The sequence below is a fragment of the Triturus cristatus genome, chromosome 9 (assembly GCF_964204655.1).
Source record: "Triturus cristatus chromosome 9, aTriCri1.1, whole genome shotgun sequence".
In the NCBI taxonomy this organism is placed as follows: Eukaryota; Metazoa; Chordata; class Amphibia; order Caudata; family Salamandridae; genus Triturus; species Triturus cristatus.
This window is the reverse complement of record NC_140592.1, coordinates 49,310,579-49,323,259: the sequence shown is the minus strand read 5'-3', so window position 1 is coordinate 49,323,259 and position 12,681 is coordinate 49,310,579. Positions and strand designations below refer to the sequence as shown.

Below are 12,681 nucleotides of genomic sequence, written 5' to 3'. Positions count from 1 at the left end.
TCCCCCACCTCATTAGGAGATTAGGGAATGCCAGTGTTCTTGACAGCACAGCTGTCGCAGGCTATGCTATGAGCACAACCCTCTTCACCGGACATCATGGCATTAGAATCCCCTCCCCTCTTTGATTACAGACTTTCTTAAATGAAAAACAATCAATGTCCCCCAGGCACTGGGAGGAAAGTTGCAGCGTATCATGGACACTGATTTTTCAATTTCCAAAAATAAACCCAACTCTGGAGGGAAATGAAATTGAAAGAAATGCTGACAGCCTCCCTTTCCCTTATTCAATGCTGAACCACACACATAAATGCTGATAGGAGGAATGCTTGTCAATAGTTTAAACTGGAAATTGCTTCAGGTAGCTTTCCAACCCACTAGTTTTTTGCACACTCTGCCGTTTCAGACAGAGGCCTGCCAGAAGGGAAGACAAGCAACCCAGACGGGTTTCTGCCTTATTAGGCTACGTCCGTGAGGTATGGCTTGGATCCTATGGCACAGCGGGCAAGGGATCCACATCTGGCATACTCTTGGGCATTGAGCGTGTAGAATCAAGCACACACAAGGTGAAAGGAGGAATGCTTGCATATAGTCTAAACCACTGGCAATCACTCAGGGTAGCATTCCAACCCATCATTTGTGGCCCACTCTGCCACTCCAGCAGAGGCCTGCCTCATGCAGGTCAGCTCCTTATGGTAAGAGTCCATTCCGAAGTGCCAGGCTGCTCATGCCATTGGCAGGCAGAGGTTAGGTAAGAAATGCAGCCAACCCTGGGTGATTGAAGGTGGTCACCGTGTAGGGTATCCAGGTGTTTGCAGGTCGACAACTTGTTTCAAACTTATCTGCTTAGCCACAGCTTTCCACGCCAGAGGATCAAGTCTTTCTACGAGAAGACGGGGTCAAACATGTCAGGAGTGTGAAAGGAGTGAGCCTCATTCTGTGCATTCTGACTTCACCATCCATGTGTGGTCTATCCCCTTCGGCAAAAGAAAAGTAGGCAAACCCTGCATGCATGCGACGCAACATCCCACATCCCAGTCAACCACGGGGTAAAACTGAGGCTGCTTCCTTCTGTCGCTCAACCACCAGTGCGTCTCCATCAGATAATGACATATGCCACTATAGGGTACCCTGCAACACTCACCTTGCTCTTTAGGGCCTCTGAATACATCTCTGCATTTGCAAAATAGACTGTGGATGAAGAGTGGAAAATCATAAGCCCCGGGACTTGTCTGGTCTGTAAATAAACAAAGAAAAGTCATCAAGAAGGGACAAGAGCAACCTGAGACACCAACAATGGAGATGGTGAGAGAAAACTCAGAAAAGACAATTTAGGGCATGATTTAGGGCTTGGCAGAGAGGGTATTCTGTCGCAACAATGACAGAGTTCTCTCTTTGTCAAACTCAGGTTCCGCTCATCTCATTTGGAAAAGCATGTTAGCGATGGAGAGTACTCTGTCTCCGTTACTGACATACTCCTTCGACTGCCCGACAGAGTAACATCCATTGGAGGTTTGGCCATTTGTCCGCTCGTCCTTTTTAGAGTGAACAGACAAATGGGCAGTTTTTTACGTTCAGACACCACTATCCAAAATGTAGCAGCAAGTGAAAGTAAAAACATTTTGATGACCCCCGCTGCGAGAGAAAACTCGCTTTGGGACGTTGTTGTTTTAAAATTAAAAGATATTGACAGTGTGCTGTACAGCACAGTTTTGTTGATGAAGCCTCGTGGCACACTTTCAATGCACTGACAGGAACCGCTGTGAGGGTGGGTGCTGCCAATGTAACAGATGTTCACTCAAGCGGCGGACATCTCCAAATCCAGAGTCTGGTCATTTCATCGCAATGATGGTGTAAAATCCGTTCTCCTAACTTTAAATCAACCCCAATGCCTTGTAGTGTTTGCATATTGTGCTGCATGGCATTTTGGTGAATAGCACTTCAACTGGTCTTTTTGGAGACATGGCTTACCTTCTCAAACTCATCAACATCTCTGTAGACACCCAAATCAGATACCTGCCCCAGGAGCGTGAAGTGGGACCTGGAAAACAGAATGGAAACTGCATTAAACCTATGGCTCATGCACTAAAGTTACAGGGTGGCATCTGCAGGCATATATATATATATCCTCTCAAAGGCTTCTGCAGTGTTTAGTATGCTTTTAGTGACTTAGTTCCTTACATGGGACAGACCCAGCACAAGCTTTTTGGAAGCACCAGCGTGCCTTGGAAATATCCAGACTAAAATGTAGGCAAAGACAGGTATGAGCGGCCGAAGGGGGTGGTTACCCACATATATGCAAACATTAATTAAAAAAGACGCATAAAGGATGGATTCAGAACATTGGGTTAAGGCTGAGACAGCAGCTCACGGTGTTGACCCATTAGAGAGGCGTAGAGCTGGAGCGCAATCCCGGGCAGTAACTCGGCGGACCTCCACCACACACATCTCTCATACATCCAGCGAAGAGGCAAATACCGCTCTCATATCCAGGTCTGCAACCGTGGTACTCTGTGGACATTATTTAGACTTTGGCAGTGAAGGAGGCCTGCAAACAACGCTTATCCACCTCATTTAGAGGTGGCCGAAACACCAGGTATCCTCAGCTCTGCCGCTTGTAGCCTTTGACCAGTGGTCTGGTTTACCCGAAAAAGCAACAACGCAAATGACCCCCATGTGTAGGGGGAAAGTATGTCATTGGCATATTGTTTTTCAGAAACAAATCCAGCTTTGGGTTTTATCTGAGAAAAAGAAAACACATTTCCCACCACATGTTCTGTGTATCCACTGCACTGATGGATGCACAGAAGGCATGGGCAGATCTCATAATATGGTGGATGGTCCTTCACCCGGGGGATGGGAGACGTTTACAGTTTTGTAGGGTGCATCAACTTCCATAAATGGTCTCTTCACCCACCCCACCAAGCTTGTGGTTCATCCACATCATTCAGAGGTGGAGGAACAGCAGGGTTTTCATCAGCAGAGCCTCAGTTGACCCTGCAAGAGGAAACCCTTGGCTTGGCAGCCCTTCCACATCAACGACGCCATGTTATAGAGATGGGCGCCCTGGACTATTGATTTCCCCGCTCAGGACTGCCATCTAACATATAGAAACAATCGTCTATGGTGGAGATCTTGTAAAGTGCAGCATTTGCTGATACTTCCTGGCACTTAAGTCAGACAAGGGAACAATGACCGACAGTTGTCTACCAGGTGAGGAAATGGGTTTTTACCAATTTTCTGAAGCGTAAAAAATTTGTTTCAATACGCAAATGGCAGTGACCAATTGTAGGAGGATTGCTTAGTATATTGTGCACACTTATTTAAGTGGCGCACCTTGCACTAATCCAGACAACCCTTATGAGGATTTTAGTGGTCTTAGACAACCTTAGAAAGCTCTCTAGGTGGTAGCTGTGGAGAGCAGCTTTTAGTCTTAGTCCAGAAGCAGTGTGAAGCAGCTCGTTTTACCAGTACTAATCGTATATTTAAGTTAAGTGAAAAAGAACCACACAGTGTAGCTATAAAAATATGTATTTATTATAAACACTCACTAACGCATTCCAATATCTCCTCCCTGGCGATATAATCACAATACACACAATACCTCAGTAATAGAACACTTAAGTAGCACAAATACACAGTGGTCACCAGGGGGAGACCAAACCAAATACATTAAGTGGAATGCGAACCACGACCAAAGTCGAGACTAGACCCAGAAGACTTACGAGAGCCGGGGACCCAAGGAACCAACCAAGGAGAGTACCCAGGAACCCCTCGGTGGCCGTGTGCAGAGTGGGAGCACGACTGCGTGCTCAATACAAGTCAGTGGGGAAATTGCAATTGCAATGTTCAAGAAGAAGGACCCTTCCCAGAAGACCAGTACAGGGAACATGGAGGGCTTTCCGGAGGAGCCCCACAGTGCATGGAATCATACCTCCAACACTGTTTATGGTGTTGGGGTATGCTTCCAACATGTTTGATACCAAAGATGCCAGGGTTTATTACAGCCAGTTTAGAGTTAGCAGTCGCGTAAAGACGCATGGCCACTCTATGTATCGCAATGGCTGATGCACTTACAACGCCTGGAGAATGGACTCCGGAGATTGTAGGTGTGACCTGATCATGCAGTGGCACCCTTACACTTATAACCAAGCACCATGCCTTCAATACTGAAAGGTCGGCCTTAGGGGTGACTTATAGGTTTTAAGTATAGTGACCTCAGATATACGAAATCTTATATCTGTCGTAAGTGGTGCAAGCAGCAGCTTATACAGGCTGCAATGGCAGGCCTGAAGTCACAATTTGAGTGGTCTTCCATGGGTGGCTTCAGCCCATGGGTGACCCCTGGTGTACCTATGCCCTGGGTATCTTAGTACCGTGTACTAGGGACTTACAAGGGTACAGCAGTAGCCAATCTGGGGGGTACCTAAGTACTCACCATGGCCCAATTTAGGGAGGCTGGAGTCCTGATTAGCAGGATCCCAGTTAGACTAGTCAGAAAACAGAATGACACCAGCAAAAAGTGGGGGTAACCATGAAAGCAGATCCTACTTTCCTACACCAACATTCCATAGCTTAGCCGCCGTCACTGAGAGAGCTCTGTTTCCCATCTCAACAGTGCTAGTTCTTGGAACAGACACTAGAAATTGAGAGTCAGATCAGAGAGAGTGACATTGTTAATTAATGGCAAAGGAATTGTTTTGACAAAAATTCCAGACTCTTCAGAGAGAGATGGATTTATGCACAAATACTGCCACCTAAAACGCTATCCTTTGCTTAATTTGAAGCCAATGTCGTTTACGCAGTACTCAAGATATGTGCACTTTCATCCTTGGTAACCGGATCTGCTGCAGCATTTTGCACTATCTGCAGTCGGTCAATTAGATAGGCTGGTGAGGTAAGATACATGGCATTACCACAATTGAGCCTCACCTGGATAAGTGCATTTGATTCTAGAATGTGAACGTCATCCTTCAAGAAAGGAAATAACATTTTAAAAGATTTTAATTGCCAATAGCATGTTTCTAGTGACATATGTTAATTTGATCTTTGAGGGACAGATTGAGTTAATGATAATACCTAAATTGTGAAATGCATTTTAAGGGGCAGGACACAATCTCAGTTCAATCTAAAGACCAATCAAGCTTTATTAAGGATGAAGAGCAACTGTGTATTGTCAATATACATCTACATGGACACCCAAAATGTGGACGGCACCTGTCAAAGGGCTCTTGTAGATGTAAAAAAGGAGGGGCAATAGGATCTATCCTGTGTAATGCTGTATTTTAAGTATTTTGAGGTTGACCTGAAATGGTTGGAGGTCCACTGGCTGGCTCTGATTTTCTAGAAAAAAGATTTTAGGCAGGTCATATGGGTGCCGCAGACATCAACCTCCATGAGTCTTGAGACCAAAATAGAATTATCGATATTGTTGAATCATGTGGGTAATTCTAGAAGATCTAAAACTCTGACTTCTCCTTCATCAGCCAATCTTCTAATATCAAGAACAGAAACCATAACCATCTCAGTATTCCATCCTGGCCGAATCTTCAGTTTGGTGCTGATCTAAATTTAAGCTTATTTCCTGCAAATAATCATGCAGCGGATCACAAATAATTTTCTCCAAGACCTTTCCTAGAAATGGGATAAAAGATCTGCACATATTCAACCACACCTCTTTCCTCTTCAGCACCCTTTTTACTCTTCCCTGAATGCACTTCTTTGCATCTCCCTCACTTCATCCCTTCCAAACATACACTGCACTCATTCACATGTAAGCAATTTATTTACTTTTGCCCTGTAAATATTTTGCCATATGTGACCCCCCTTCACAAACAGTTTCATAAAATTGCAATTATAACTGGAATACATGATCAGTGTTCTGTGCGCTCTGCACAGAGGCCAACCCACTGACAGACACTTTGCTTCGGCTTCAGAGTCAGGGCTCTCAATCAAAGCCCCTCATAAACACCTGCACAGCTCAAAGTATGCACAGAAATAAAATACAGAAAAAAACACAACATGATAAAATAGTTAACTCTTGAGGAAGGCAAGATTAAGTAAAACCTGAAATAAGAGAGGAACTAAATCGCTGACATGCATTGCCTTAACCTTTTTAACTCTCATTGTTCGTAAATCAATACATGTTCTTGGCATTAATATTGTTAAGGGCATGAAGATATGACCAGTTTTCATGTCATACAGCAGATAACTGTCTGCTGTAAACAGATATCTCTCGCTTTGTGCTTCACTTGGATATTTGGGTCAACTTCACAAAGGGACAAGAACCCCGGCCTGCTCATTTTTTAGATCAATTTCATGGGGGAACAAAAGCAGCGGGTCCATTTCTAAGAGGGCCGGCGACGTGCAGCCAGGGCCTGGGGATTCAGAGTGGTGGAGTTTAGCATACCGAGGGGTCTCAGCACATTATAGATAACAGAAGATTAGCATTCTAACACTTACCATTACAGAGAACAAGGCTCCAAAACACACGTGCTTGTACTTCTATGTGTGATGAATGGGAAAGGGTGGAATCTATGCACGTGAATGACGGGCGGCTGCTCTCACGCAGGGACGGGGTCTCCAGCGCCCGAAACAATGGCGCTGAAAGCGTCACTGGTCTACAGTGGATACTGCCATAGACTACAATGGCAATGATTCATTATGAAGGGCTTTAAAACAGTAAGTCCTGCATCGTGCCTCACAGTTCAGAAAGTTGATTTACTGCCTGGCTTCCGTCTCCTGCTTCAGAGCGAGGCGGGGCAGAAGCCAGGAACAGACAGCCCAGACTTAAATACATCGATTTGTTTAGAGATACATCTCTAAGTAAATAAATCTATTTAATATTTGTACAGGAATGTGAAGGAAATAATTTCAGAAGGGCGCAGTCCCAGAGCCCTAATGGAGAATCTGCCCCTGCAATGTGCATCACCTTTCAGAGGGAATCAGGTGGACAAATGGATGTCAGCAAAAAAAGACGGTGCCACGATCCACATGGGAGGGGATCAGGGCAGGGGGAGTCACTCTGGTATGTTCTGCAGGAGTTAGAACATGTCTTCCTGAAGCAGTGAGTCTGTAGCAAGCTGTCCGGTCTTTTTTGGCAATTCACATCATAAAGGAAAACTCTGTGTCTAGGGTGAAACTAGAGTTTGTGGAGAGCTAGAGAACTGATACAACCAAAATCATGTTGAATGGCCACTCTCAAATGTGTACTTGTCTGTCTCTGCTTGTCTTAAGGAGGAAGTGTGTTTTGTTTGGGCTTAGCTTTAGACATATATGGGACATCCAGTTTTATACGAGGATGAAGCAGACTTGTAATAAATGCCCTGCAGTTGGGACCCAGCACCTTGAAGGTTTTTTGTGCCATTGGGCTTTTTCCTCCTGGTGTTGCAGGCATTACTTTTCAGAGGGTATCCTCTCTGTAAGCTGTGTTATACACGGGACAGACATTGATGGGTTCCAGAAGTGGTCCTCAGAACCTCTTAGAAGGGATGAAGATTTGGCCCACTACTTCTAGCCATTGACATAATCCAGATAATAAAACAGCAATATAAACTAACATTGGTAAGAAGCTCTCTAGGCATTGGTAAATATTTGAGGACAAGACAATCTATGGGCAGTAGTTTTCATCCCCACAAGCAATTTTGATGGCATTCATTCCTCATTTCTCACCCACTGCAAACAAGAAGTCAGACAGCATGGCTGGGAAGAACACATTAAGCACTATTCCAATTACCTCTACTGTAGAACCCTCTGCCTTTCTCCTGCCAAAATGACCTACCAAGCTACCTCCAGAGTTCACTCTACTTACAACTGAGTGCGGAAAATGATGGTCAGCAGCTCGAACAGTATGGAGACAGCCAGGCCCATATCCATGTTTAGTAGGATAGTAGAGGCAAAGGTCACCAGCCAGATCAGCTGAAAGTCAAGGAGAAAGGAATGAGTTATGCAAACTAAACTGCTAGTAAAGTAGCATTTCTTACCGCTCCCCAACACCTACCTATAAAATTCATCACTAGACAAGCGTGCTCCAATCTTAGCTGGCCGAATTAGTCATTAACAAATTCTACTATAAACTTAAAGCGTGTATGTTATGTTAGGCGACTGTTCAGAAAGTATTGAGCCACAAGTACTCTTTTTTCATATTAAATGTATGTGAAGTATGAGAGGCAGCACTTGAACCTCATAAAAGGCACATAAAGAAGACATTTCTTCAGGCAATTTTAAGTTTAAATGATCGAGCTTCCACTCAAATTAGGTGGCACCGCAAGGTAGGACTTATTAGGTTGAGCTATGTAATAAATCAATAATCCAATTGTTAGACCTGTCAGCCTTAGGGATGTCTGCCCCCAAACATTTTGCCTATTCCCCTCCTATGTTTGCTGAATTTGGTTTTGTTGGCCTTAGGGCTCTGTGCACTTTGCCACAGCTAGCCAGTGCTAAGGTGCCTGAGCTCACTCCCTAAAACATGGTAAATTGGTTTACACCTTATCGGCATGTTTAATTTACTTATAAGTCCCTAATAAAGTGGTTTCCTATATACCCAGGGCTGGTAATTCTTTTCTTTTTTTATAACTCTTTTTATTAATGACAAGTTTACACAGAGCAAACACTTTACAAACATAAGCGACCAATGGTGCAAACCTTTTGTTAACTTTTCCCATAGACCACAGATCATAGCCGTTCCATGACAGTGAAATATTCAGCCAACTTTCACTTAGTCTACCCCGGGTCTTGCCACTCTCTCCGTTGCGGGGGCTCACATATACCTCCCCTGTAATTGTTCCACTTTTCTCAAATCTGTGACCACTTGTTGGGATTCATATACTGTCCTCTCTGTCAACATGCACCAATCCAGGTCTCTTTCCCATGCTGCTAATGACGGTGGCTCCTGTGCCCTCCACAGTCTTGCAACGTTCCATTTCACAATTATCATTCCAAGTTCACGCTTATTCTCTCTTTGGTGTTTAGATCAGTAGGACCCCATATATTCAGGAGGCACATCTTTATACTTAGTTAATCTCACAACCCATCACTTGTGCCATACATTTTGTTACCTCAGACCAATACATCTAAATATATGTACATTCCCGGAGTGTATACACGCAGGTGCCCTCTTGCCCACATCTTCTCATGCATCCTCTTTCGGTTCTATAGCCCATCTTCACCATTGTAGGGCCAGCACGATAAATTCTGTGGAGCACTTTCAGTTGTACCAGTCTCAGCCTAGAAGTGATAGCTACATCTTTTAGGGAAGCTAGTGCCTCAAGCCATTCCTCATCCTCCAGCCCCGCCACGTCATACTCCCTAGGGTGACCAACTGGCATTGGTGCAAATTCAGGACGGTGAGTGCAAAAATTCAGAACAAAGGGTCAAAATTCAGGACACAAATTCAGGACAGGAGGTCAAAATTCAGGACAATAGGTAAGTTTTACAGACACATCAGAGGAGGCCACGCAATAGTATATAAGTAGGCCCAGCCATATCCAAACATATTCAACCATTTGCAAACCTATCCATCATGTATCCTTCCATCTATCATTTCACTCATCCATCCCTTCATCCATCCTTTCACTCATCTATCCATCCTTTCACCCTATCCATCTGTACACTCATCCATCCACTCTTCCACCCATCCATCCATTCACTCATCCATCCAGCCATTTACCCTTTCACCCATCCAGCCATCCTTTCACTTAGCCATCCTTCATTCCATCCACCCACCCATCCATCTACTCATCCACTCATGAATCCATCCATTGACCCGATCACTCATCCATCCTTTCTCTCATCCATCTATCCTTTCACTCCTTCACTCATCTATTCATCCTTTTGTCGATCTACCCTCCCTTTCACTCACTCATCCATCCTTACATCCACCCTTTTACTCATCCGTCCATCCATTCACCCTTGCACTTATCAATTCTTCAATCCATCCATCATTTCACTCATCCATCCACCCACTCACTCACTCATCATCCACCTTTTCACTCATCCATCCTTTCACTCATCCAGCCACCCTTTTACCCATCCAGCTACCCTTCCACCCATACATCCAGCTATTTACCTTTTCTTTCATCCATCCTTCCACTCACTCATCAATCCATCCATCCTCTCTCATTATCCATCTATTCAATCGTTCATTCATCCATTCACCCTTTCACTAATTCATCCAGCCATCCACCCATCCCTTCACTTACTCACTCGCCCACCTTTTCATATTCATTTTGAGCTGAGCCTTTTTGAGAAGAGGCCCATCAAGAACTTCACCCTCACCGCAGGAGCCATTCCAGGACTGGGACAGAAGCCACCCAGGGCGGAGACAGGATCCACCACGGGGGGGGGCAGGAGCCATCACAGGGGGTGGCAGGAGCCACCACATGGGGGCACAGGAGCCATCACTGTGGGGGGGGGCGGGCAGGAGCCATCACAGGAGGGGGAACAGGATCCACCAGGGTGGGCACAGGGGTGGGCATGCAATATTCTAGGTCATCTTGGTCTCTTCCAGGTTGGGGTAGGGCTCCTCACCCCCTCCTGGACAAGGCCACGAGACAACAGGCTCTCTTTCTAAAATGTTATTTTTGCCATCCCCCACTGTGATGTACAGTACTTAAAGGAGATACTCCAAGAGAACTGATTTAACTGATTGTCCTCCATACTTTGTTAATCAGAGTGGGTGCGATTGTGCCGTTTCTTTATTTTATTACATTATAGACTGCACAGTTGAAGAACCGAGGTTTGCTTACAATTTGGTGACAGTAATTAAGCTCTGTGAAGAGAACCACGTGCTGCCTGGTGTAATCAGGGCCGGTTCTAGGGTGTTTGGGGCCCTGGGCAGAAAGGGAATGTGTGAAGTCCCGCTAAATTGCAGAGACATGGCGCATTCAGGGCTCTTTGCATCTGAATAGATGCCCCTGCTCTTGAAGCTGCAGCCCCTCCCTCTCAGTCACCTTCAAACACCTCTTAACAGCTCATGAAGGGCGGAAGGTGTGAGGGTGGCCATCCCGCTGTGCCTCTCCAATGCTGCTGGGGATCTGAGCTTTGGTACTGCATCGGAGTCAAGCAGGGAGGTGGGTGGAAGCTGTGCCGGCTTTAGGGTGGTGCGACCGGTGCCCGGTTAAAATTACGGACAAATGGCGTCCGTTAAAGAATCCTTCATGGACAACGGACAGACGGCCGAAATTACGGACTGTCCGTGAAATTTACGGACGGTTGGTCACCCTAATACTCCCACCTAGTTCGGAGCAGGGGTCAGACATGTTATTAAGTAGTTTCTTATAAGTCAAGGAAATGGATTTCTCTGGCATGTATTCATCTAAAATTCTGTCTTCCAGCGTCTTGGATTCTGTTGGCATCTCCCACTTTGGTATCACTGCTTGCAGTGCGTGCTTGATCTGTATGTATCTGAAATATTCTGTGTTAGCGAGTTCGTATTCCGTTTGTATTTGGGTGAAAGTGACTACCTCTCCCGCCTCTCTATAGATTTCCAACCCTAGAAATGCCGATTAAGTCCCATTGGTCAAAGCCCTTAGTGTGTCTGAGATTGCCAAGGACTTCCGTATCCCATAGTGGGGTAATCCATGTGACTTTACCCTCCCAATCAAGGCTCGGGCTGGTAAATTAAATGCTATTTGAGGGCCTACAGCTCTTATTGTACCACCCTCCTAAGTAGACCCTTGAAATATGTCTCAGGCCTGCCATTAAAGCCTATATGCAGTTTTAAACTTACAATTCCACTTGGCAAAACAAACCCCTTGCCAGGCCTAAAACTCAATTTTTATTACATATTTGTCATCCCTAAGATAGGCCCTAGGCATCCCATAGGCCAGAGTGCATTGTATTTAAAAGCTCAGACATTTACTTTCAAGTTGTACATGTCCTGGTAGTGAAATCCACCCAAATTCATTTTTCACAAGTATAAGGCCTACCTCTCCCATAGGATGACATTTGGTTACCTTATTACATTTAATAAGTGATAACTTTTGTTTGTGAGCAGGTAGAAATATCATGTTTGGTATCTAAGGAATTGTAATTTAAAAATCCTCTTTAATGGTAAAGTCGGATGTTAGGTCACAATTCTGAAAATGCCTTAATTTAGAAAGTTGGCATTTTCTAACCATTTGGTGCCTGCATCCTATTTCCCGGGTCACGTGACTAGGTGCACTTGACAGTCTATCTTTGTATATTCCTCCCAGACAGCCACACAATAGAGGGTCTGGGTGCTGGTAGGATGGGCCATCCAGGAATGACCGGGGAAGGGGCTGTACCCAGCCCTACTTGCACTTCGACCACACAAACTCAGCTCACACACAATCTTTACAGAAGCCCATTGTGACTGCAGACAGCCTCGGGTCAGGTCAGAGAGTCAGGAAATTCCCGACACTTCTGGGGGCGGGAGGGTCTCCAGATGGTGCTTCCACTTCATATCCGGCACCAGGTATTAAAATAGGACCCTCAGAACCACCCGTCAGTTCACTTCTGGACCTGCTGAAGGACTCTCAGAGGACTGTTCTTCTGCCTATGCCTGCTGTTTAATTCAGAGAACTACCCTGCAGCACCAAGATGACTGCCCTACTGCCTGAAGCCTACCTTATGTCCCCAGAGGACTGCCCTGCTGCTTGAGACCTGCTTCTCTGCTTGAAACCAAGATTATCAGATTGACTTCAAGAGCTAGTTGGCTGACCT

At 45.3% G+C, this 12,681-nt stretch overlaps 1 protein-coding gene across 3 annotated transcripts in view; it reads right to left on the bottom strand.

The window, feature by feature from the left end:
• SLC26A6 (solute carrier family 26 member 6) overlaps nt 1-12,681 on the bottom strand; it is a 209,031-nt gene that overhangs the window by 55,750 nt on the left and 140,600 nt on the right. For all 3 annotated transcript variants that reach the window (XM_085624368.1, XM_085624367.1, XM_085624369.1), the window contains 3 exons: nt 7,808-7,914; nt 1,969-2,038; nt 1,142-1,234 (listed from right to left, as the gene is read on the bottom strand). In XM_085624368.1, the coding sequence (XP_085480494.1) occupies nt 1,142-1,234; nt 1,969-2,038; nt 7,808-7,914 (270 nt within the window). The remainder of the gene's footprint in view (nt 1-1,141; nt 1,235-1,968; nt 2,039-7,807; nt 7,915-12,681) is intronic.